This window comes from Procambarus clarkii, chromosome 53 (assembly GCF_040958095.1).
Source record: "Procambarus clarkii isolate CNS0578487 chromosome 53, FALCON_Pclarkii_2.0, whole genome shotgun sequence".
Classification (NCBI taxonomy): Eukaryota; Metazoa; Arthropoda; class Malacostraca; order Decapoda; family Cambaridae; genus Procambarus; species Procambarus clarkii.
This window is the reverse complement of record NC_091202.1, coordinates 30,852,095-30,875,794: the sequence shown is the minus strand read 5'-3', so window position 1 is coordinate 30,875,794 and position 23,700 is coordinate 30,852,095. Positions and strand designations below refer to the sequence as shown.

The following is a 23,700-nucleotide window of genomic DNA, read 5'->3' as shown; positions in this document are numbered from 1 at the left end:
AGATCCTTAAAGGCGTAATTCTGTTGATGTTATGATCCAAAAATGTTGCTTAGACTGCTCTTGCAACAAGCAAAGACAGCAAACACAGAGTAAACAAAAAGACTTTCTGTCACCATTCCACACTCTCTATCTTGTTTACTAGCTCTGTGTCTCTCTGCTCTGTCTGTCTGTCTCTTTCTGTTTCTCTTTTACGCTACGTCAAGATGAGTGCTTGGTCGAGCCGTGTTGCAGGGCATGATGTGATCTCTGCAATATTGCTGCTTCAAAGCTCCCTCTCTCGTCGACTTGGAAATCACACCAATTGGTTTAACTTTACATTAATTTATATTCTGTTCGAATTTTATTGCACATGCAACACACAATATTTTTTTTATTGGCTTTATATTAAATTTAATTAAATAACTATTCCACCAATTTTGTCATGGTCTGTTTTCAGGTTATATTTGTCTGGCTTTTGTTTAATTTTTTTATGTAACCAAACTGTGTTCTTTTCACTGTGTGTGGTCAAGTAGGTCTATATTGGCACAGTGGTGGGTTTCATAGATGTGCTAATCAATAATGGCTGCCCGCTGTGTTTCATTTGAATTAATTATTCATTTTTGTTAACTTTACGAAGCTTTTCCCGCTCCCGCTCCCGCTCCCTCTCCCTCTCCTCTCTCTCTCTCTCTCTCCCTCCCTCTCTCTCTCTCTCTCTCTCTCTCTCTCTCTCTCTCTCTCTCTCTCTCTCTCTCTCTCTCTCTCCCTGTTTCCCTTCATATCTTTCTCAGGCCTATTCGTATAGAGTGTGGAAGTGGATGGAACAATTAGTTTTGCCACAGGAAGCGGCTAGTACCCGGCGGGTCCCGGGGTAGTCTATCTCTCCCCCCTCTTCCACCCCCTATTACACCCTTTTTCTTCCCCTCTCTCCACACACACTCTCCTTCTCTCCCATCTCACCCTTTCTCTCTCTTCCCTCTCCCTGTTTCCCCCCCCCCCCCACATCATCCCCATATTCAAGAGTCTCCCCTCTCATGCTCACTTTTTCCTAAGCATTAAATAAGGTGGGTACTTACTTGTTAAACAATACGATGTCCGGTTTCCATACTTTGTCGGGCGGGAGCCGGAGGACTTTGATGCCACCATAGTCGGCCGCGTCCCATCTCAGTTGGTAGTCCTTCCACACCTGCGGGGCGGTAGAAGACAGGTGTGTGTACTCAGTACTCGACATGACAGTAGAAAATCTGTGTGGAAGCGTGTTTGGATGACAGAACACCGTTCATAAGCAGACTGGAGAGTCACAGTAGCGTGGGTAAGAATTTTGTTTACACGACCAACACGATATCTAGAAGTCGACGACCTTTCGTTCCGTCCTTTCGGTCCAGAAAGGAGCGAAACGTCGCCACTTTCACTATTTTCAGATGCGTTGATTGGGTGTTTTACGTTCATATTTCTGACTACTAACGAAGGAGCTGAGATGAACGTTTTAGTTATAGGAGTGATATACCTGAAAAGGGGCCTAACAGCTGAGTGGACAGCGTTTCGGATTCGTAGTCCTGAAGTTCCGGGTTCTATCCCCGGTAGAGGTGGAAACAAATGGGCAGAGTTTCTTTCACCCCTGGTGCCCCAGTTTACCTAGCAGTAAATAGGTACCTGGGAGTTAGACAGCTGCTACAGGATGATTTCTGGGTGTGTGTGTGTGTGTGTGTGTGTAAGAAAAAGGAGGCCTGGTCGAGGACCGGGCAGCGTAGACGCTAAGCCCCGAAATCATCTAAAAAAAATCAATCAAATCAAACCACTCAATCAAAATCCTCTCAAGATAACCTTAGACGGAGGCAGGTTTAAGGGTGTATTCAAACTCAGGATGTAGTCATGTGTAGGTGTTAGAGACTCGTTAGATGTAGAATCCTTTTCGTAAATAGTCAAACCTCGGATCGTTGATGTTTAACAACCTTAACAAGGATTAACAAACTGTTGCTGTCGACTAACAAGTTAAATGGGGTAAAAAAAATTCTTGACTGAAGACTGATATAATGAAAAGACAAACCTTGGATGTGAAAAGGTTTAGGTTTTAGGGCAATTATAAGCGTTTGTATGATGAATGATTTAAGTCTCGGGGGGGGGGGGGGGGTCGTAGAGGAACATAGTATGTAAACTGGTTTAGGACACATATAAACCCCTGCATGTAAACTGGTTTAGGGCACATATAAACCCCTGCATGTAAACTGGTTTAGGGCACACACACAAACCCTCCATGTAAACTGGTTCAGGGCACAGATAAACCCCTGCACGTAAACTGGTTTAAGGCACATATAAACCCCTGCATGTAAACTAGTTTAGGGCACACACACAAACCCTCCATGTAAACTGGTTTTTGACATAAACACAAACCCTACATGTAAACTGGTTTAGGGCACACACACAAACCCTCCATGTAAACTGGTTCAGGGCACAGATAAACCCCTGCACGTAAACTGGTTTAAGGCACATATAAACCCCTGCACGTAAACTAGTTTAGGGCACACACACAAACCCTCCATGTAAACTGGTTTGAAAACAAAAGCCAAAAAACTTTCGAAAGTAGAGATAAAGTCTTGTCCCTGAAGGCAGTGTATAATCAAAATGTTTTATGAACTGCATTTTGAGTTTGTCATGAGCGTCCAATACGTCACTAAAAATCAAAGACTGATTACACAATTATTATGAATATAACTGTTTTTAAGGTTATTTTTCAATATTCGAAATTAATTTTCTTTATCACAATTTGTAAGAGTCTGCTAAAATAAAAAAAAATATCATATTGGCAAAGGGACACTTTTCCGTAATGCTAATTAATAGCAAATAGAATGCATTCTGCTAACTTGTAATGGCTAGGCCGTGAAGCCAACAATTAGGGTGCGCTATTCACTCATAACAATGACAGAAACAATAGTACTCAACACCAATGGCAGCCGAACAATGCCACTGAACACCAGGGCAAATACTACACAACAAACCATTTAAAGCAGATAGTTAGTGCCTTCCATTCAACGAGTCATATCGCTCAATTAGGGGTCACTCGCGTATAATGAATAACAGCTTCAAGGACCCACTCTTGCCATCTGTCTCTACAATATTTCTCAATAACTGGTGTTTGACTGTTTATTGGCTCTTTGAGAGACTCTTTGAAAGACTCAAAGAGTCTTTGAAAGTCTTTCAAGACTCTTTGAAAAGGTAAGCGATGGAGGATATGATAACTTTATGGAAAAAAACTTAATTATCTTACTTTTGTCATACGGAAGCTCAAACTATATCTATGAGAGAATGGCTATTTGTCTGTCTGTCTGTCTCTCAATATTTTACTTTATGTAAACAATTGGCTTTTGCCAATAATGATAAAAGCAATTTTCATGCATTAAACGTTAAACTATTCTACATTCTTAAAAATTGGCACCACATTGGCAACCGTCCAAGATTACGGTACTCTGCTTGACTCTAATGATTCTTGGCAAGATAAGAGAAGGTACAACTGAGTACTGGAACGTCGAGAGGTACATATGGACCAGGTAAATAGGTATAAGAGGCGGGGTCCATAAGCTTGGTCTTGGTTCCCCACTCTTACATAGCTACAATTAGGCAAGCTCTATTAGATAAGCCCAAGCACGGATCTCTCGTCATTCACATCCAGAGAAGGGCTCCAGCCTGGCTCAGCCCTGACCCTTTCATCTCTGGCCGCCTGTTTTAATGAAGGCTTCAAAAAGACGCCTCACTATTGTGAGTAGTGATATGATCGTCGACACGTCGACGTGTGTGTGTGTGTGTGTGTGTGTGTGTGTGTGTGTGTGTGTGTGTGTGTGTGTGTGTGTGTGTGTGTGTGTGTGTGTGTGTGTGTGTGTGTGCTCACCTAGTTGTGCTTCCGGGGGTTGAGCTCTGGCTCTTTGGTCCCGTCTCTCAACTGTCAACCAACTAGTGTACAGATTCCTGAGCCTACTGGGCTCTATCATATCTACATTTGAAACTGTGTATGGCGTCAGTCTCCACCACATCACTGCCTAATGCATTCCATTTGTCTACTACTCTGACACTAAAAAAAGTTCTTGGTAATATCTCTGTGGTTCATTTGGGCACTCAATTTCCACCTGTGTCCCCTAGTGCGTGTGCCCCTTGTGTTAAATAGCCTATCTTTATCTAACCTATCAATTCCCTTGGGAATTTTGTATGTGGTGATCATGTCCCCCCTAACTCTTTTGTCTTCCTGCGACGTGAGGATTCCCGTAGTCTTTTCTCGTAGCTCATACCCCTCAGTTCAGGTATTAGTTTGATGGCAAACTTATGAACCTTTTCCAGTTTAGTCTTATGCTTGACTAGATATGGATTCCATGCTGGAGTCGCATACTCCAGGACTGGTCTGACATATGTGGTATACAAAAGTTCTGAATGATTCCTTACACAAGTGTCTAAAGGCCGTTCTTATGTTGGCCAACCTGGCATATGCCACTGATGTTATTTTCTTGATATGGGCTTCAGGGGACAGGTCTGGCGTGATATCAACCCCCAAGTCTTTCTCTCTCTTTGACTCATGAAGAATTTCATCTCCCAAATGATACCTTGTATCTGGTCTCCTGCTCCCTACACCTATCTTCATTACATTACATTTGCTTGGGTAAAATTCTAACAACCATTTGTTCGACCATTCCTTCAGTTTGTCCAGGTCTTCTTGAAGCCTCAAGCTGTCCTCCTCTGTCATAATTCTTCTTATAATTTTGGCGTCGTCAGCAAAAATTGAGAGGAATGAGTATATTCCCTCTGGGAGATCATTTATGTATATCAGAAACAGGATAGGTCCGAGTACAGAGCCCCGTGGGACTCCACTGGTGACTTCACGCCAATCTGAGGTCTCATTCCTCACACGTGTGTGTGTGTGTGTGTGTGTGTGTGTGTGTGTGTGTGTGTGTGTGTGTGTGTGTGTGTGTGTGTGTGCGAGCGATTCACTGAGAACAACATAGAAGTATGTGAGGAATTTAACGTGAGATTCCCGGAGGTTTTTCACAATATACCAAGAAGTTTCCGAGCTGAGGAGGAAGGGGTTTGGGCCAAGTCAAGCAACAGTGGCCTTTGAAATAACTAACGACGAAGTAAGAAGGCACCTGGCGCCGTTGAACATCACCATGGATACTAAGAGAAGAAGAGGAAGCCTTGTGCTGGCCGCTTACTATGCTCTATAGCTTTGAAAACCCGGAGAGCTGCCAGAACGCTATAAGACATCGAATCTCGGAAGGAAATATATAAAAAGGAAAACCGAGAACCGGCATCAAACCACAGGCCCGTGTCCCTTATTCATAAGAAAAAAGCAAGGAGAATATCTGGAGAAAAGGACCTATAGCAGAACCAACATGATTTCACTAAAGGCGAATTCTCACATTAAAAACTCTCGATATAAGGAGTAAGTTGACAACTGAGAAGTCGACGAACAATTTTAAGTCTTGTGAGTTCTCATGTGAGAGTTTTGTTTACAAAGGTGCCTGTGGATGCTTTATTGAAATATCTGTTGCCTGAGCTTCTTAAATATAACCTACAATTACGTGCATTCACCATTAATGAATGAATTAAACAATGTGATAGGGATTATACCTCTGTTTTTAATGGGAACTTCTATGCCTTGACGTTTGATTTGACGATAATGAAACCCCTTATCTCCAGTACCCAGCAATATAATAAATGTAGGTTTCCGAAACTAGGATTTTATCCAATATAAGTATAGGATAAAATACAATGTAATGTCTTTTGTTATATTCTGTGGACCTCAATGATTTTCTGGTAAAACTCAACAATTTGGTTCCTTCCATTAAATTCACAGGTGCAAAGGAAAGCAATGTAATTCTCCCCTTTTTGGACACGTTGTTTCACCCACAAGATGAAAGGTTTGAGTTCTGTGTTCGTACAAAAACCATCGAAAATGTGTTCGTGTGTGCATGTCTATTCAAACTCTCACATTAGGGTTAAATATTCTATGTATTCCTCAGTGTTTTTAAGGACTTTGTTCGTCTTTAGCCACGAGTTTATTTACACAATGTCTACAATCTTTGCAGTTGTCTCTAGGTTGTTATACTCTGGCATAAGTATAGCTTCTAAGCAACCTAAGAAAATGATATATGATCCTAGTCCTTGAGGAAATCAGTCCTTCAGGCATTTGCTTGTATTTCCGTACACCGAAAACGTGTGCGGATGTATAGATTGATGTATATATAGATAGATAAATATATATATAGATAGATAGATAGACAAAAGATAGTCATACAAACCAGGGCAACTCTGGTATACAATATATAGTGGAACACATTAATTAGGCTACATGTAAGAGTAAAGTGTGTTTGGTGTGAACAAAACACATTCCTGCAAGGTTCGTCATCGCACCAATATTGAAGACTCCTGGAGCCTCTCGCAAGGTACAAACTCCAAACACGTCTGCAACTTGCGAGTAAGTTTGGGAGAAATGTGTCGGCTGGCCCCAGCCTGCATACCAGCCCACCTACCATCTTGCCACCCACTCCATCTAGCTCTCGCAAGACATGCCAGAGCTAGATGGAGCCACCCACCTGATGGTCCTCACGTCCTTTCCCTCACCTAACGTTTCCTTTCGCCTCCAACCCGCTCTCCCTTTCGCTATACTCTTCCTATCCCCCTCTCATCCTCCTAGCCTCCATCCCACTTGCTTCCTAACCTCCTGCTCTTATTGTACAATCACCCACCTTCGTGTACGTTTTCGTACGACGTCTGACGCATCTGTTGCCTGCGGTCACCGGCAAGTTGAGATATTGTTTACATTTTCAGGTTAGATCTTAGGTTGGAGAGAGTGCGCGGCGCTGGCGTGGCTGAGAGGTGTCGGGAGTTGGCCGAGTTCGGTTGGCTTCTGGTGTGTCTTCGGGACATTGTTGCCCTCTGCGGAGTGTCACGACGGGAATCGTTGGATGACGTTGCTGCGTTTTGGTATAACTGGGCGTGAGTTAGGTTGGCCAAGCGGATGGTTACATTGGTTCTATCGTATGCCTTTGAGTTTTGGTTGACTAAACATAGGTCAGGGAGCGACTGATGCTCAGATCATCTGGGGTCACGTTTCAGTAACCCATCCTCAGGGTATGCTCGTCCATCCGGCAACCCATCCTCAGGGTATGCTCGTCCATCCGGCAACCCATCCTCGGCCATCTGGTGCTCAACCCCAAAGGCACACTCATCAATTTTAACGTACTGTGTAATCATCAGAAGAATTTTCTCAAATGTAAATTAGTATTATTATATATTAGCATATTGTACATATGTAGATGTAGGTTAGGTTAGGTATTTAGGTTCTGTTAGCAATTATTTGTATTTGTAGTACGTGGGTGAAGCATTTCAACCCGCCGTCGACTCAAGTCCATTACATCCAGCGGTCGACCCCACAGACGCATTCATAAATTTTAACATGCTGTTCATTCAAAACATGAAATTTCTCAAATATAAATTAATATTATAATATATTAGCATATTGTGCATATATAGGCATAGGTTAGATGTAGGTTAGGTTAGGTGTTTAGGTCTGTTGGCGATTATTTGTATTTGTAGTACGTGGGTTGTGGTTCGAACAAAATTCGTCAGTGAAGCACTTGTTCCGGAAGTGTCCGAACGAAATCAGTTGTGAGTCGTGTGTAACAGCCCGTCCTCCAAACAAAGATCCAAAAGTGATTCCATGCACCCGCCAAACTCCCTGTTTATGAATGAAAAGCGGTTTACACACGACTCACAACTGCTGACGTTCGAACATATCCGGAACAAGTGCTTCACTGACGAATTTTGTTCGAATCACAACGTTATAAATGCTTCACCCACGTACTACAAATACAAATAATCGCCAACAGAACCCAATCACCTAACCTAACCTAACCTAACCTATGCCTATATAAGCATAATATACTAATATATTATAATATTAATTTATATTTGAGAAAATTCCTGTTTTGAATGAACAGCATGTAAACATTTATGAATACGTCTGTGGGGTCGACCGCTGGATGTAATGGACTTGAGTCGAGGACGGGTTGTGTGTAAACCGCTTTTCATTCATAAACAGGGGGTTTGGCGGGTTATCTTGAGGTTATCTTGAGATGATTTCGGGGCTTTTTAGTGTCCCCGCGGCCCGGTCCTCGACCAGGCCTCCACCCCCAGGAAGCAGCCCGTGACAGCTGACTAACACCCAGGTACCTATTTCACTGCTAGGTAACAGGGGCATAGGGTGAAAGAAACTCTGCCCATTGTTTCTCGCCGGCGCCTGGGATCGAACCCAGGACCACAGGATCACAAATCCAGCGTGCTGTCCGCTCGGCCGACTCCCATGGAATCACTTTTGAAACCGGGTGCATGGAATCACTTTTGGGTCTTTGTTTGGAGGACGGGCTGGATTCAGAGAGGTGGGATTCGAGGAGAGGGCGTCAGTGACGCACTGCTTGAGAAATGTTTGATCATCATCAGTTGTGAGTCACGTGTAAAGCATTTTTATTCATAGACATGGGGTGTGGCGGCTGGATTAACGATTGTTGATGATGAGGACGGCTGCTTTGTTGATGAGGACGGTCTGATTTATTGATGAGGACGGTCTGCTTTATTGATGAGGACGGTCTGCTTTATTGATGAGGACGGTCTGCTTTGTTGATGAGGTCAGGCTGCTTTGTTGAGGAGGACGGGCTGCTTTGTTGATGAGGTCAGGCTGCTTTGTTGAGGAGGACGGGCTGCTTTGTTGATAAGAAGTGGCGTATAAACTTTCCATTTGGGTCTCTGTCGGGAGTGTGGGTCTGGCACTTGCCTTCTAGAGGTACAATAAGGATATCCCAACACCTGTACTCTTTGTTTACATACCGCAGGCAGCAGCCAAAGTTGTTTACTGTCGATGGGCGACATATAGCCGCAAGCTTTGAGTCTTTGCCCCGAGAAAGGCGCACCGGAGACTCATGTGTCGTCGTGGTCGCTATATCAACAACGCTATATACTTTCCTCTCCCTCATGCTGCTCTTTTGATGAGCTACTGCAAGCGAACCCGTGAAACATCACTCGAGCGAACCCATGAAACATTTCTCGAGTTAACCCATAAAATATGTATCGAGCAAGAGCATGAAACATGTCTCGAACGAACTCTTGTGACACGTCTCAGGCGAACTCAGGTGACGTTTTGAAATTTGTGTTCATATGGAAAAAATAAATATCACAACCCGTCCTCATAAACAAAGGCCAAATGCTCATTAATCCAGCCGCCGAAGACATGAAAAACACTTAACACGAACATGAAAAACTTTTCATGAAAACACTTCATGAAAAACACTTAACACGAACATGAAAAACTTTTCATGAAAACACTTCATGAAAAACACTTAACACGACTCACAAGTGATGTTCGAACTTTTCTCGAACATTGCTTTGCCCTCTTCCTATGTTCGAATTGTACCTCAATGAACGCCTCACCATCGTTCAACAAATACAAATAACAGCCAACAGAATCAAAACACTTGACCTCACCAAGGCCTAATTCTACATGAAATTATAATATAATAATACAGTATAATAATAATATAATAATACAGTATAATAATAATAATATTAGATTTTACATTTTTTAATAGAACGAACATTTAAATTGATGAATGCTTCTTTAGGTTCTAAAACAACGCGTTTTGGAAAATTGTTAGTAAGAACGGGCTATCTTGAGGTTATCTTGAGATGATTTCGGGGCTTTAGTGTCCCCGCGGCTCGGTCCTCGACCAGGCCTCCACCCCCAGGAAGCAGCCCGTGACAGCTGACTAACACCCAGGTACCTATTTCACTGCTAGGTAACAGGGGCATAGGGCGAAAGAAACTGCCCATTGTTTCTCGCCGGCGCCTGGGATCGAACCCGGGACCACAGGATCACAAGTCCAGCGTGCTGTCAGCTCGGCCGACCGACTCCCTCAACGACGGGCTGGCCACAAACGAAAAACAATAAGAACAGCAAACAATTGCCATCAGAACCAAAGCACCTAACCTCACCTAATTTACATACGAGTTGATACCGCTATTTGAATACGCAGTGCGTGAAAATGGATGAATGTGTCTATAGTGTCGACCGGCCGCTTGGACGAGCCTAGCCTTAAGTCTGGATAGCGTCCGCCGCTACCTGTTTAACCATAGCCTGAAGGACGAATTACAGGATGAAGATCCGATATCAAGATTAGGTAGATATGTTGATATTAGCAGCTGAATCAGTGTAGTGTGAGTGTATCAATATACTTGTGTTTTGTGGTGCACTGGAGCTAAGAGACGAGGACTAGATGGTGATGGTGGAATTATGATGTATTTTGTAACTGATAATGATGATTATTTTTATGATGATAACTATAATAATAGTGATTATAAGTGATGACGTAGGAGAGGAGTAATACTAAGAACAAATAATTGTTTAAAGAGAGAGAGAGAGAGAGAGAGAGAGAGAGAGAGAGAGAGAGAGAGAGAGAGAGAGAGAGAGAGAGAAAACGCCAGTACGATGTAAATCAGAGTAGAGGAGCGAGCGAGAAAGTATTGAAAAAAAAATATGAATTTGGTGTTTGAAACATTCCTTTAATAGCTGAAGTTAAATAAAAAATAAAATAAAAATGATGAAAAATGAATAATGATGAGACATAAGAGAAATAATAAAACATGAAGCACGCCAATAAACACTTTAAGAATACAAATATGATATTAAAGATATCAGAATCTTCACACTTAAGTTAGAATAATCTCCATGAGGAGCATTATATATATATAAAAAAAGATGTGTACTTATACATGTATATGATCGGTAATGTTTACATGTGACGTTCCCAAACAAAAAATATATATGTGTATGTTACCAAGTATGAGAACAAAAACACAGCTTCCACATCACATTCTAAATCAAAATATGAAGCATGACAGTGAAAAGGGCAAGTGTGTGTCACTGAGGAAGGCAAGAACGTTCCTTCACCTCACATTCTATTCCTTATCGTCCAGGACCAGATGCCTCTGGGATTCAGGCGGACGACCTCGCTTCACATAAACATCACTCAGTACCTTCATCCTCCTGGGCCGCAGTTTCATCATAATCCTCAACAGCATTATCAAGCATAAAGAAGGAGGATTCTCGCTTGCGCTCCCAGCGAAGGTGCAAGGGGCTGGGGTGGGGGGTGGGGGGTCTCTTAAGTGTGTTCCTGGAGGCTGAGGAGGATTCAAGGAGAGCTAGATCCCTTTTTACTGTCTCTCTCTCGTCACTCATTGTTAGGATTTGAAGTTTTAAAAGTTGTCATGTGACTGGATCGAATTTACATCCCAGGCGGGGACTCTGATAGATACATCACGTTTTTGTGCGGTCATTTGGCAAACGTTGCCATGTCTCAGTTAATAGCGATAGACACAACTGTTAAGCTGATACTCGGCTCAAGAGCATTCTCTCTTCCAGAAAATAAAAACTTTTGTTTACCTCAGTATTATGTACTGAAAATAAGAATTGGAAAGGAAACCAGATTATTGGCTATTTCAATACTCCCGTCGCCGGTCTACTGTTACTTAAGATACGAAAGCCCAATTCTCGTAAATACAACGAGATATGTACAGACGAGGAGTCACAATAACGTGGCTGAAATATGTTGACCAAACTACACACTAGAAAGTGAGGGGACGACGACGTTTCGGTCCGTCCTGGACCATTCTCAAGTCGATTGTGATGGTCCTGGACCATTCTCACAATCGACTTGAGAATGGTCTAGGACGGACCGAAACGTCGTCGTCCCTTCACTTTCTAGTGTGTGGTCAGGTCAACAACGAGATATGTACTTGCATACATACATGAGCACACAAACACACACGAACACACATACAGATGATTGGGTAATGTGTGCAAAGCTCACTTTATATTATCAGATGCTTCAAACGCCCACTCGAAATACTTTAATTTAATTATTGGAAACAAGTGAGACGTCTGAGAATAATTCTACACAGCACCAACCTGTAGAGAAAGGAAGATTCCGCTTCTCCCCTTTCCCGTTTCTCACAGAATATGTTATTGAAAAGGACTCAAACTACTGTATGAGTCTCTTTTTTTCTTTCATTTATCCTGTCCTTTCCCCGTCCTCCCATGCGTCTGGCCTACAACTTCGGACAGAGAGACAAATAGACAGACAAACAGACAGACTGACAGACATCCTCTCTCATAGTATAGATACAGTAAATATATTTCTGTGGATTTATCACTTAGAAACCGTATGAGATTTGGCGGGTGGTTTTTGGATGATCACTTGTTTTCAGCCTTGTCAACGAAAAGACTTAATCCAAGTGGTAGCCGCGCTGCTTCCTTGTCCAGCATCATCACGCTACGCATCATTCGCTTGTGGAGTGGTATGATAAGAAAATTGTTGAGTTGTGTAGGCTGAGAGTTATTAAAACATGAAGGGGCAGGTCCGTAGAGTTAATCCACAGTTTCTTCTCTCTCAAAATGCTGCTAACCAATCCCGCGTGAAATTATGTACCGAGACAATGTTAAAGGATTCTAGAACTTGCCTTCTAGGTAGTTCAAAGTCATTTGAATACATTTACTAGCGTAGGGGGGCTAGGACGGCTAGAAGTCTGTATTACAGAGACATGACCAAAGAAAAGGCCCATCCGTCCTCTCACAAACAACGGGAAGTCCAACGTCCCGAATATAAGCTAAAACAAATACCAAAAATTCCTCTCTGGGTCTGTCTACTCATCATTGGGTGGAAAGTTTCTAAACGACCTCCCTTGTGGATGGCGCTTAGAAACTTTTAGATACTGGTCGACAATTTTTCAAAAGTTGTCTGCTTCTGAGGTGAAATGAGCTGTTTATTATGCATTTTGATGCGCTGTATTTAGATATATATTTATATATATTATTACCATCGCTGATTAGTTATTGATTTAGGTGTAAGGGTGGTGAAAATATCTTGCTTTATTCAACAAGTGGTGGATACTGAACATGTTTTCACCCTAGGCTCCAATGATGGACGCAGTGGCCAGTCGCTCGTGACGCAGTGGCCAGTCTCTCATGACGCAGTGGCCAGTCTCTCATGACGCAGTGGCCAGTCTCGCGTGACGCAGTGGCCAGTCTCTCGTGACGCAGTGGCCAGTCTCTCATGACGCAGTGGCCAATCTCTAATGACGCAGGAGGAGTGGGGCAGCTCTCGCACAACTATCCCACTCACAAAGACAACAGCAGTACTCTATGTATCCATCCTTCAAACCCATGACAAGTGCAACAACTTTCGCGTCGCCGCAGACCTGCCACCGATGATATTTAGCGATTATACATCTCAAAAGCTTCATTTTGTCACAAGTTTCCTTCATATGGGCTGCAAAATGCAATAGAATTGATGGCAAAAGTCTCCCATTGCCCAGCATGACAGCTTTAAGACTCGTCCTGGATGAAAATTAGCGCTAATAATCAATTTTAAACATAATTTCCGTTCCCAGTGGCCAAGAATTAAAGATTAACTTATTTCAAAAGTATTTTGGCTGTAGACCAGTGTAATTAGTAGACTTCCCCAAGGCCTTAATTATTTATGCCGTTCCTTACCTGATCAGGGTCCTAAGTTGCCTGGTTTTACCAGAACCCTAACTGTCCTGATTTAATTAGAGTCCTGAATGTCCTAACTTAATCGGAGTTCTGACCGTCCTGGCTTGGAATCCTAACTCGGTTTAAAAAGCCCCGACTGGTCCATCAGAACAGTTAGGCACTCAGAGACAGATAACCAGATTATAAACATGGGATCAGACAGGGAAAGGAAGGGTAGGGAAGGGAAGGGATGGGAAGGGAAGGGAAGGGGGAACTCACACAACACTCCCCTCTGCACTATACAACATTAGAGTGAAGAATTATGTAACGTATATAACTGATAACATCGCCCAAGAATAGCTGTCTTCTTGGTCCAAATATTATATGAAATTAACATCAAATTTGAACGATTTGTGCCACAAGTAACAACCCCACAATCAACAACACCACAATCAACAATACCACAACTAACAACCCCACAATCAACAACACCACAATCAACAATACCACAATCAACAATACCACAACCAGCAATACCATATCTTCCTCTCCCCTGGCGGAGGACGACATTCCCTGTTGACTCTCTCACATTGGTTGGGCCGGGGGGCGCGGGGAGCGCGAACCAGAGACCAAGTAAGCTTCTAGGTGTTCCCCTTCAAGTGGCCTGCCGCTGGGAACTGGTAAAAGTTGGGAGTGGGGAGGGAATGGGGGGGGGGAGTGGGGGTGGAATGTAGGATTGAGGGTAGGAATGGGGGAGTGGGGAAGAGAGAGAGAGGGAGCACTACAGAGTAGAGTTGTGCAACAGCAGGAAGCCTTGAAACGAGAAACGGGAAAACACGGAAGGTAGTCATTACAGTGTGGACACAGAGAGACAGAGACAGATTAAAAAAGACATATATATATATATATATATATATATATATATATATATATATATATATATATATATATATATATATATATATATATATATATATATATATATATATATGCGAACAAGCCTGAATGGTCCCCAGGACTATATGCGAATGAAATTCTGGGATGTGAGTTTTCATTCATATATATATATATATATATATATATATATATATATATATATATATATATATATATATATATATATATATATATATATATATATATCTGTGTGTAGCTTTCATGGTAACCAGCGTAGATACAAGATAATTCAGGGTGATGTTTCTTGATTGGGGGGGGGGGGGGGTAGTGGTGGTGTGAATACCTGCAGGAGAAATGTGGCTTTAGTAGGGTGGAGTTGGTGGGGGGGGGAAGGGGGTGGAGTTGGAGGGGGAAGAGGGTGGAGTTTGGGGGGGTGGGGGGAAGAGGGGAAGATGGGTTGGGTGGGGGAGGAGAGGAAGGAAATACTTTGTCATTGAAGAACTTCCTCCATCATGAAACACACACACACACACACACACACACACACACACACACACACACACACACACACACACACACACACACACACACACACACACACACACACACTGTCCAGAAATGGACAGAGAGAAAGATCTAGGAATTGATATCACACCAGACCTGTCTCCTGAAGCCCACATAAAAAGAATAACATCTGCGGCGTACGCGAGGCTGGCTAATATCAGAACAGCCTTCAGGAACCTGTGTAAGAATCATTCAGAACCTTGTACACCACATATGTAAGACCAATCCTGGAGTATGCGGCCCCAGCATGGAGCCAATATCTTATCAAGGACAAGACGAAGCTGGAAAAAGTTCAGAGGAATGTCACAAGGCTAGACCCAGAACACAGAGGCATGAGTTACGAGGAAAGGCTGCGTGAGTTGCACCTCAGGTAGCTGGAAGACAGAAGAGTAAGGGGAGACATGATCACTACCTACAAAATTCTCAGAGGAATTGACAGGGCAGATAAGGATAAACCTTTTAACAGTGGTGATACGCGAACAAGGGGACACAGATGGAGACTGAGTACCCAAATGAGCCACAGGGACGTTAGAAAGAACTTTTTCAGCGTCAGGGTTGTTAACAAGTGGAATGCATTAGGCAGTGATATGGTGGGGGCTGACTCCATACACAGTTTCAAATGTAGATATGATAGAGCCTACTGGGCTCTATGAATAACCAACTAACAATACCACAACCAACAATACCTGACGATTCCTGATGTTTAGGAATCTGTACACCAGTTAATTGACGGTTGAGGGGCGGGACTAAAGAGCCAGAGCTCAACCCTCACAAGCACAAATAGGTGAGTATGCACCTCAGCGTGCCCCCTGCAATGATCTTTAATGAGTCACTTATATCGGGAGAATTGCCCAATTGCTGGAAGAGGGCAAATGTCGTACCGATTTTCAAGAAAGGAGATAGGGAGGAGGCACTTAACTACAGACCCGTATCACTGACAAGCATCCCCTGCAAAATACTTGAAAAAATAATTAAGCTAAGACTGGTTATAATTAAGCTAAGACCTAGAGAACATTAAGTTTGTAAACAAACGTCAACATGGGTTCTGGAAAGGGAAATCATGCCTAACAAACCTTTTGGAATTCTATGATAAAATAACAAGGATATGGTAGGACAGAAAAGGATGGGCAGACTGCATATTTCTGGACTGCCAAGGAGCGCTTGATACAGTACCGCACATGAAACTACTATTCAAACTTGAGAGGCAGGCAGGAGTAAGCGGAAAGGTCCTAGCATGGGTAAAGAACTACCTAACAGGACGGGGCCAGAGAGCACCGGTAAGGGGCGAGAAGTCGGACTGGCGAACAGTAAGGAGTGGAGTACCTCAAGGATCGGTGCTGAGACCCAATTCTATTTCTCATATACGTGTATGACATGTTTACAGGAGTAGAGTCATGTCGATGTTTGCGGATGATGCAAAATTATTGAGAAGAGTTGTGACAGATGAGGATTGAAGGATCCTCCAAGAGTCTAGTTCTCAGTGTCTAGTACTCAGTACTAGTGACATTGGCTAGTGAATTGACCAGTGAACTGGCCAGTGTCACTAACTTGCATACCATGCAAAATGATAGAGAAGATTGTGCAAAAAAAGCTAGTGGAACATCTGGAGCGAAAGAACTCTGTAACACAACATGAGAATGGGTTCAGGGATGGCAAATCATGCCTCACACGATTAATTGAATTCTATGACCAGGCAACACAATTCAGGCAAGAAAGAGAGGGTTAAGAAGACTGCATATTTTTGGATTGGCAGAAAGCCTCTGACACAGTACCACATAAGAGACTAGTGCACAAGCTGGAGATGCAGGCTGGAGTGGAAGGGAAGGTACCCCACTGGATAAGGGCGTACCTAAGCAACATAAGACAGCGAGTCACGGTGAGGGGGTGAGGTTTCGGAGTGGCGAGGCATCATCAGTAGTCTCTCACAGGGATCAGTTCTCGGACCTATACTGATTCTGGTATATGTAAATGATCTAACAGACATAATAGACTCGTTCCTCTCAATGTTTGCTGAAGATGCAAAAATTATGAGGAGAATTAAGACAGAGGAAGACAGAATGAGGTTACAAGATGACTTAGACACGCTAAAGGAATTGTCCAACAAATGGCTACTAAAGTTCAACCCAAGTAAATGTAAGGTAATGTAACTAGGTGGAGGAAATAGAAGGCCAGACACTGGATACCAAAAGAGAGATGAAGTCCTTCACGAAACGGACAGAAAGAAACGTCTAGGAGTTGATATCACACCAAACCTGTTTAACTGAAGCCCACAAAAAATAACATCGGCGGCGTATGCAAGGCTGGCTAACATCAGAACTGCCTTCAGAAATCTGTGTAAAAAATAATTTATAACCTTGTATACCACGCAAGTAAGACCAATCCTGGAGTATGCGGCCCCAGCATCGAGCCCGGACCTTGTCAAGCACAAAACGAAACTAGAAAAAGTTCAGAAGTATGCCACTAGACTAGTCCCAGAACTAAGAGGAATGAGTTACGCGGAAAGACTGCGTGTAATGCACTTCACGTCGCTTGAAGACATAAGAGCTTGAAGAGACATGATCACCACATACAAAAATCTCAGGGGAATTGACAGGGTTAGACAAGGATGGATTATTTAACAAGGGTGGTACACGCACAAAGGGACACAGGTGGAAGCTGTGTAACCAAATGAGCCACAGAGACATTAGGAAGAATTTTTTCAATGTCAGAGTTTTTCAGTTCACAGTTAGTAAATAGAATGCATTAGGCAGTGATGTGGTGGACGCTGACTCCATATACAGTTTCAAATGTAGATATGATAGAGCTCGAGAAATTCAGGAAACTGTACACCAGTAGATTGACGGTTTAGAGGTGGGACCAAAGAGCCAAAGCTCAACCCTCCGCAAGTACAACTAGGTGAGTGCAACTTGGTGAGTTCACAGAAACTGAAACACAATATACTTCGTTAAAGATCCGAGTGGAATAAACTGTGTCACAGAATAAAGGCCCTTTCTTATATAAATAAAAACTGAGGCCCATAGAAAGAATAGAAGAGATGATTTTGTAAACAAAAATTAGTAAACCGACCACGTGGTGGAGGCCACGTGGTGGAGGCCACGTGGTGGAGGCCACGTGGTGGAGACCACGTGGTGGAGGCCACGTGGTGGAGGCCACGTGGTGGAGGCCACGTGGTGGAGGCCACGTGGTGGAGGCCACGTGGTGGAGGCCACGTGGTGGAGACCACGTGGTGGAGGCCACGTGGTGGAGGCCACGTGGTGGAGGCCACGTGGTGGAGGCCACGTGGTGGAGGCCACGTGGTGGAGGCCACGTGGTGGAAGCCACGTGATGGAGACCACGTGGTGGAGGCCACGTGGTGGAGGCCACGTGGTGGAGGCCACGTGGTGGAGGCCACGTGGTGGAGACCACGTGGTGGAGGCCACGTGGTGGAGGCCACGTGGTGGAGGCCACGTGGTGGAGGCCACGTGATGGAGACCACGTGGTGGAGGCCACGTGGTGGAGGCCACGTGGTGGAGGTCACGTGGTGGAGACCACGTGGTGGAGGCCACGTGGTGGAGGCCACGTGGTGGAGGTCACGTGGTGGAGGCCACGTGGTGGAGACCACGTGGTGGAGGCCACGTGGTGGAGGTCACGTGGTGGAGGCCACGTGGTGGAGACCACGGGGTGGAGGCCACGTGGTGGAGGCCACGTGGTTGAGGGCACGTGGTGGAGACCACGTGGTGGAGGCCACGTGGTGGAGGTCACGTGGTGGAGGCCACGTGGTGGAGACCACGTGGTGGAGGCCACGTGGTGGAGACCACGTGGTGGAGGCCACGTGGTGGAGGCCACGTGGTGGAGACCACGTGGTGGAGGCCACGTGGTGGAGGCCACGTGGTGGAGGCCACGTGGTGGAGGCCACGTGGTGGAGACCACGTACTTGTGTACCCAGAGAGGAAATCCTGGTCGTTCCTCCCCCCCTCTCTCCCCAAACGTCAATATTTCGGCGCTCGGAGTTTTCATAAGACGTCATTTTTAACGCATTAGAGAAAGAAACAAATGTCAGTTATTATATGGCAGTTTGAGAGCCTCAGCCCAGGTTCTGGAGGAGGAGGCAGAAGGAAAACTGCAGAAGGATATAATATATATATATATATATATATATATATATATATATATATATATATATATATATATATATATATATATATATATAGAACCAGACGAGTGGACGTCTGGACACCTGCTCCATCCGGGGGCCACCGGAACATGTTTCTGATCAAGGCCCTTTGGGGGTCTTGATCAGAAACCAGGACAGTGTCTATTCCGCCAGCCATTCGTGTTCAACGGTGCCTAGTGTTGCGACGCCTGGCGCACTCCTCGTCTGGGGGTCACGGGGAAGTTAGATTTGTCCGTCTTCTGGCTGGTTCTTGGGGTCGGGAGACGGTGTGCGGCGCCGGCCCGGCCGAGAGGTGCCAGGAGTTACGGAAGTTGATGGCCTCCTGCTGTGCCTTGAGGACATGTGGACGGTTGGCTTTTGTTCTGCCAGAGGGCCCTGGAAGACTTATTTTTTTAGGGTTTCTGCCCATTTTAGGGACGAGTTTAGGAGGGGGGGGGCCGTGTTTTTTCAATCCATTAATAACTTTATTCATGTCTGTTTTGAATATTTACTAGTGGGTTAGTTTTCACAAATTTGCAATGAATTATTTTTGTCTTGAGTACCCCCAGTGTGTGTGTGCGGTGAGGGGCCGGTGTTTGCCTCCCTGAGGGACTCCTCAGGCTCCCCAAACACCAGCCTCATCCAATTATATTAGTTACTTCTGTTGGGTCCGTGCCCAACATGACCAGATGAGGGTTAGCATCACTGAAATGAGTGCCATATTTATTTATTTATTTATTTGCGTATTCATTTAATCCGATTTTGCCCAAGGCCAGGGATGAGGTGGATCAGAGGGTCGTGTATAGTAAAACTATTTCCTCGGGTTTCTTCCGCCACAAACTTAATCTGTGGTCTGGTGCCGCCTTCCATGAATGAGATTAGTTTTTCGGCACGAAATAATTTTTTCCTCCCTGATGAAGTAAAGAGATAGTTGTGGATGGGGTGAGGAGAGAGAGAGAGAGAGAGAGAGAGAGAGAGAGAGAGAGAGAGAGAGAGAGAGAGAGAGAGAGAGAGAGAGAGAGAGAGAGAGAGAGAGAGAGGAGAGAGAGAGAGAGAGAGAGAGAGAGAGAGAGAGAGAGAGAGAGAGAGAGAGAGAGAGAGAGGGGAGAGAGAGAGAGAGGAGAGAGAGAGAGAGAGAGAGAGAGAGAGAGAGAGAGAGAGAGGAGAGAGAGAGAGAGGAGAGAGAGAGAGAGGAGAGAGAGAGAGAGAGAGAGAGAGAGAGGAAAGAGAGAGAGAGGAGAGAGAGAGAGAGAGAGGAGAGAGAGAGAGAGAGAGAGAGAGAGAGAGAGAGAGAGAGAGAGAGAGAGAGAGAGAGAGAGAGAGAGAGAGAGAGAGAGAGAGAGAGAGAGAGAGGAGAGAGAGAGAGAGAGAGAGAGAGAGAGAGAGAGAGAGAGAGAGAGAGAGAGAGAGAGAGAGAGAGAGAGAGAGAGAGAGAGAGAGAGAAAGGATGAGAGGGGTTATAATCTCGGGTCAATCTCTGTAGATTGGCGGCCGACAAGTTCACATCAATAAAGCTTCACCTGGAACCTAGGTGGCACCTTCACCTGGTACCTAGGTGGCACCTTCACCTGGTACCTAGGTGGCACCTTCACCTGGTACCTAGGTGGCACCTTCACCTGTTGACGTTGTCAATCTTCAAGTTCCATTTTAACAAAACTTTCTGAAGATTTTATATAGTTCAAGTCATCAATTCTTGAGAATGTTGTTCATTTGTTTAATTTAATTCTTTTTTGCCGTGGTTTGTAATTTGGGTTTGAGTTTATAATAAACACACGTACACACACACACACACACACACACACACACACACACACACACACACACACACACACACACACACACACACACACACAACACAACATTCAAAACAACACACAACAGAACACTCACAACACAACACATCAAACACAAATGCTGCAGGAGCCTCATCTCTCCTCAGCCAGCTGTGGGGCTGACAGAGGTTTAAGCCCAAACGCTTGAGGCTTCACCAATACCAAACCCTAACGAGAGTTACTACTGGCACTGCTGCTCTCTCCAACCAGCCAAAAAGCCTCCCATAAGCCTGAGCCCCTGAGTTAAGCTCCAACCCCCCACTAAAACCACAGCCCCTTCCCCCACACACACACAAGCTCCATTCATATACGAGCTTCAGCATCTCCCCCACCCCCACACAAGCTTCAGCACCTCCACCACCCCCTACACAAGCTTCAGCACCTCCCCCACCCCCTACACAAGCTTCAGCACCTCCACCACCCCCTACACAAGCTTCAGCACCTCCCCCACCCCCTACACAAACTTCAGCACCTCCCCCACCCCCCACACAAGCTTCAGCACCTCCACCACCCCCCACACAAGCTTCAGCCCCTCCCCACCCCCTACACAAGCTCCAGCACCCCCCACACAAGCTTCAGCACTTCCCCCACACATACACAAGGTTCAGCACCTCCCCCACCCCCACACAAGCTTCAGCACTTCCCCCCCACACACACAAGCTTCAGCACCTTCCCCACCCCCCACACAAGCTTCAGCACCTCCCCCACCCCCCACACAAGCTTCAACAACTCCCCCACCCCCCACACAAGCTTCAGCACCTCCCCACCCCCCACACAAGCTCCAGCACCCCCCCACACAAGCTCCAGCACCCCCCCACACAAGCTCCAGCCCCCCCCACACAAGCTTCAGCACCTTCCCCACCCCCCACACAAGCTTCAGCACCTCCCCCACCCCCCACACAAGCTTCAACAACTCCCCCACCCCCCACACAAGCTTCAGCACCTCCCCACCCCCCACACAAGCTCCAGCACCCCCCCACACAAGCTTCAGCACCTCCCCCACACCCACACAAGCTTCACCTCTTCACAAGTTCTACTCCCTTCAACTATGTAATCCCCAGCATCTGTCTCACAATCTCCTCTTAACACTGAGGCAGACCGCGTACATTTATCCTATGTCCCCTCGGCTCCGAAAATAACTGTTTTGTGTTAGGAAAGGTTCTTATATGGGGAACTCTTTCTAAATGGAATAAAAAGCTGTTGTCCCGCGTGGGATTTTCTAGGGCTAAAAACCGGCGGGTTTAATCTTTTCCACATACTTTTTTTTCGCTTTTCAGGGATGGCGCAGGGAGAATTACTCATGGACTATTTGAAATACATGCAAGTTTCAGTTAGACTGCAGGATAGGCAAGTTTCAGTTAGACTGCAGGATAGGCAAGTTTCAGTTAGGCTAAAGGATAGGCAAGTTTCAGTTAGACTGCAGGATAGGCAAGTTTAGTTAGACTGCAGGATATGCAAGTTTCAGTTAGACTGCAGGATAGGCAAGTTTCAGTTAGACTAAAGGATAGGCAAGTTTCAGTTAGACTGCAGGATAGGCAAGTTTCAGTTAGACTAAAGGATAGGCAAGTTTCAGTTAGACTGCAGGATAGGCAAGTTTCAGTTAGACCGCAGAATAGGCAAGTTTCAGTTAGACTGCAGGAACTGTAAATATTTCTGTACTTTGAAAGTCGATTATGTACTATGTAAATTAGTGAATAATATGTAAATAAAATGCATGGAATTTATTTTTTTTAACAAAACACTGCACTACGTAGAGCAGTGGTAGAGCTTTTGCCTCAAGTTTGTTGGGGTCGAGAGTTCGAGTCTTCCAGTACCCAAATGAATGAAACAATTTACACCATTGTTCACGTCACACATCCATGAGAAATCTAAAAAAAAACACACATACAAAAACATAGGATAGAGGTAGAGCGGCTCCTGCTCTTTAGCGCCATAGAGCTAACGAACACAGTAATGACTGACAAGTATATAGGCCTACCTATCAATTAAAAAAATACTTAACATTCTAATTCATTATATACTGCTCAAAATCTTCTTTTTATGTTTTAAAATAGATTTTATTTTAAAAATTAAAAGTTATATAGTTCCCCATTAATGCTGCAGCATAAGTTGTGAGAGAGAGAGAGAGAGAGAGAGAGAGAGAGAGAGAGAGAGAGAGAGAGAGAGAGAGAGAGAGAGAGAGAGAGAGAGAGAGAGAGAGAGAGAGAGAGAGAGACAGAGAGAGAGAGAGAGAGAGAGACAGAGAGAGAGAGAGAGAGAGAGAGACACAAACAAGAGAACTTACCAGTCTCAGCCACACATTAGACTTCATGATCTGGTTCTTCTCATTCTGTAAAATAGAAAGATCAGAAATAAGATCACAGTAATTAGTAGTAATAGAGCATATAATTAGAGTAATTATATGCAATCCTAATGCAATAATTATAGACCCAATTATTGCAGCTTCCTCTTAGTATATAACTAACCAATCTACACATTTAATTTACAACAAATTACATAGCACTAATGTCTTACAACTGTGTATTAACATACGTAATAGTGTCAACACTAATTGGGCTTATGATATGGTTGAAATTGCAATCCTCCAGTTGCTTTCCTCATTGATATATCACGTGAGTGCGATTTGCCTAATGTAGAAAATATATTGTTGTTGATAATGGTATGAAGACTTAAGAAACAAATGATAAGATGGATCGCCGAGTGAAGCAGAGTAGGGGGGGGGGGTCGAGGTAGCCAAG

At 44.5% G+C, this 23,700-nt stretch overlaps 1 protein-coding gene across 2 annotated transcripts in view; it reads right to left on the bottom strand.

The window, feature by feature from the left end:
- Positions 1–23,700, bottom strand: part of nAChRbeta1 (nicotinic acetylcholine receptor beta1) — a 146,108-nt gene that overhangs the window by 36,165 nt on the left and 86,243 nt on the right. For both annotated transcript variants that reach the window (XM_069304852.1, XM_069304851.1), the window contains exons 3-4: positions 23,247–23,291; positions 1,053–1,162 (exon numbers count right to left, since the gene is read on the bottom strand). In XM_069304852.1, coding sequence (XP_069160953.1) covers positions 1,053–1,162; positions 23,247–23,291 — 155 coding nt within the window. The remainder of the gene's footprint in view (positions 1–1,052; positions 1,163–23,246; positions 23,292–23,700) is intronic.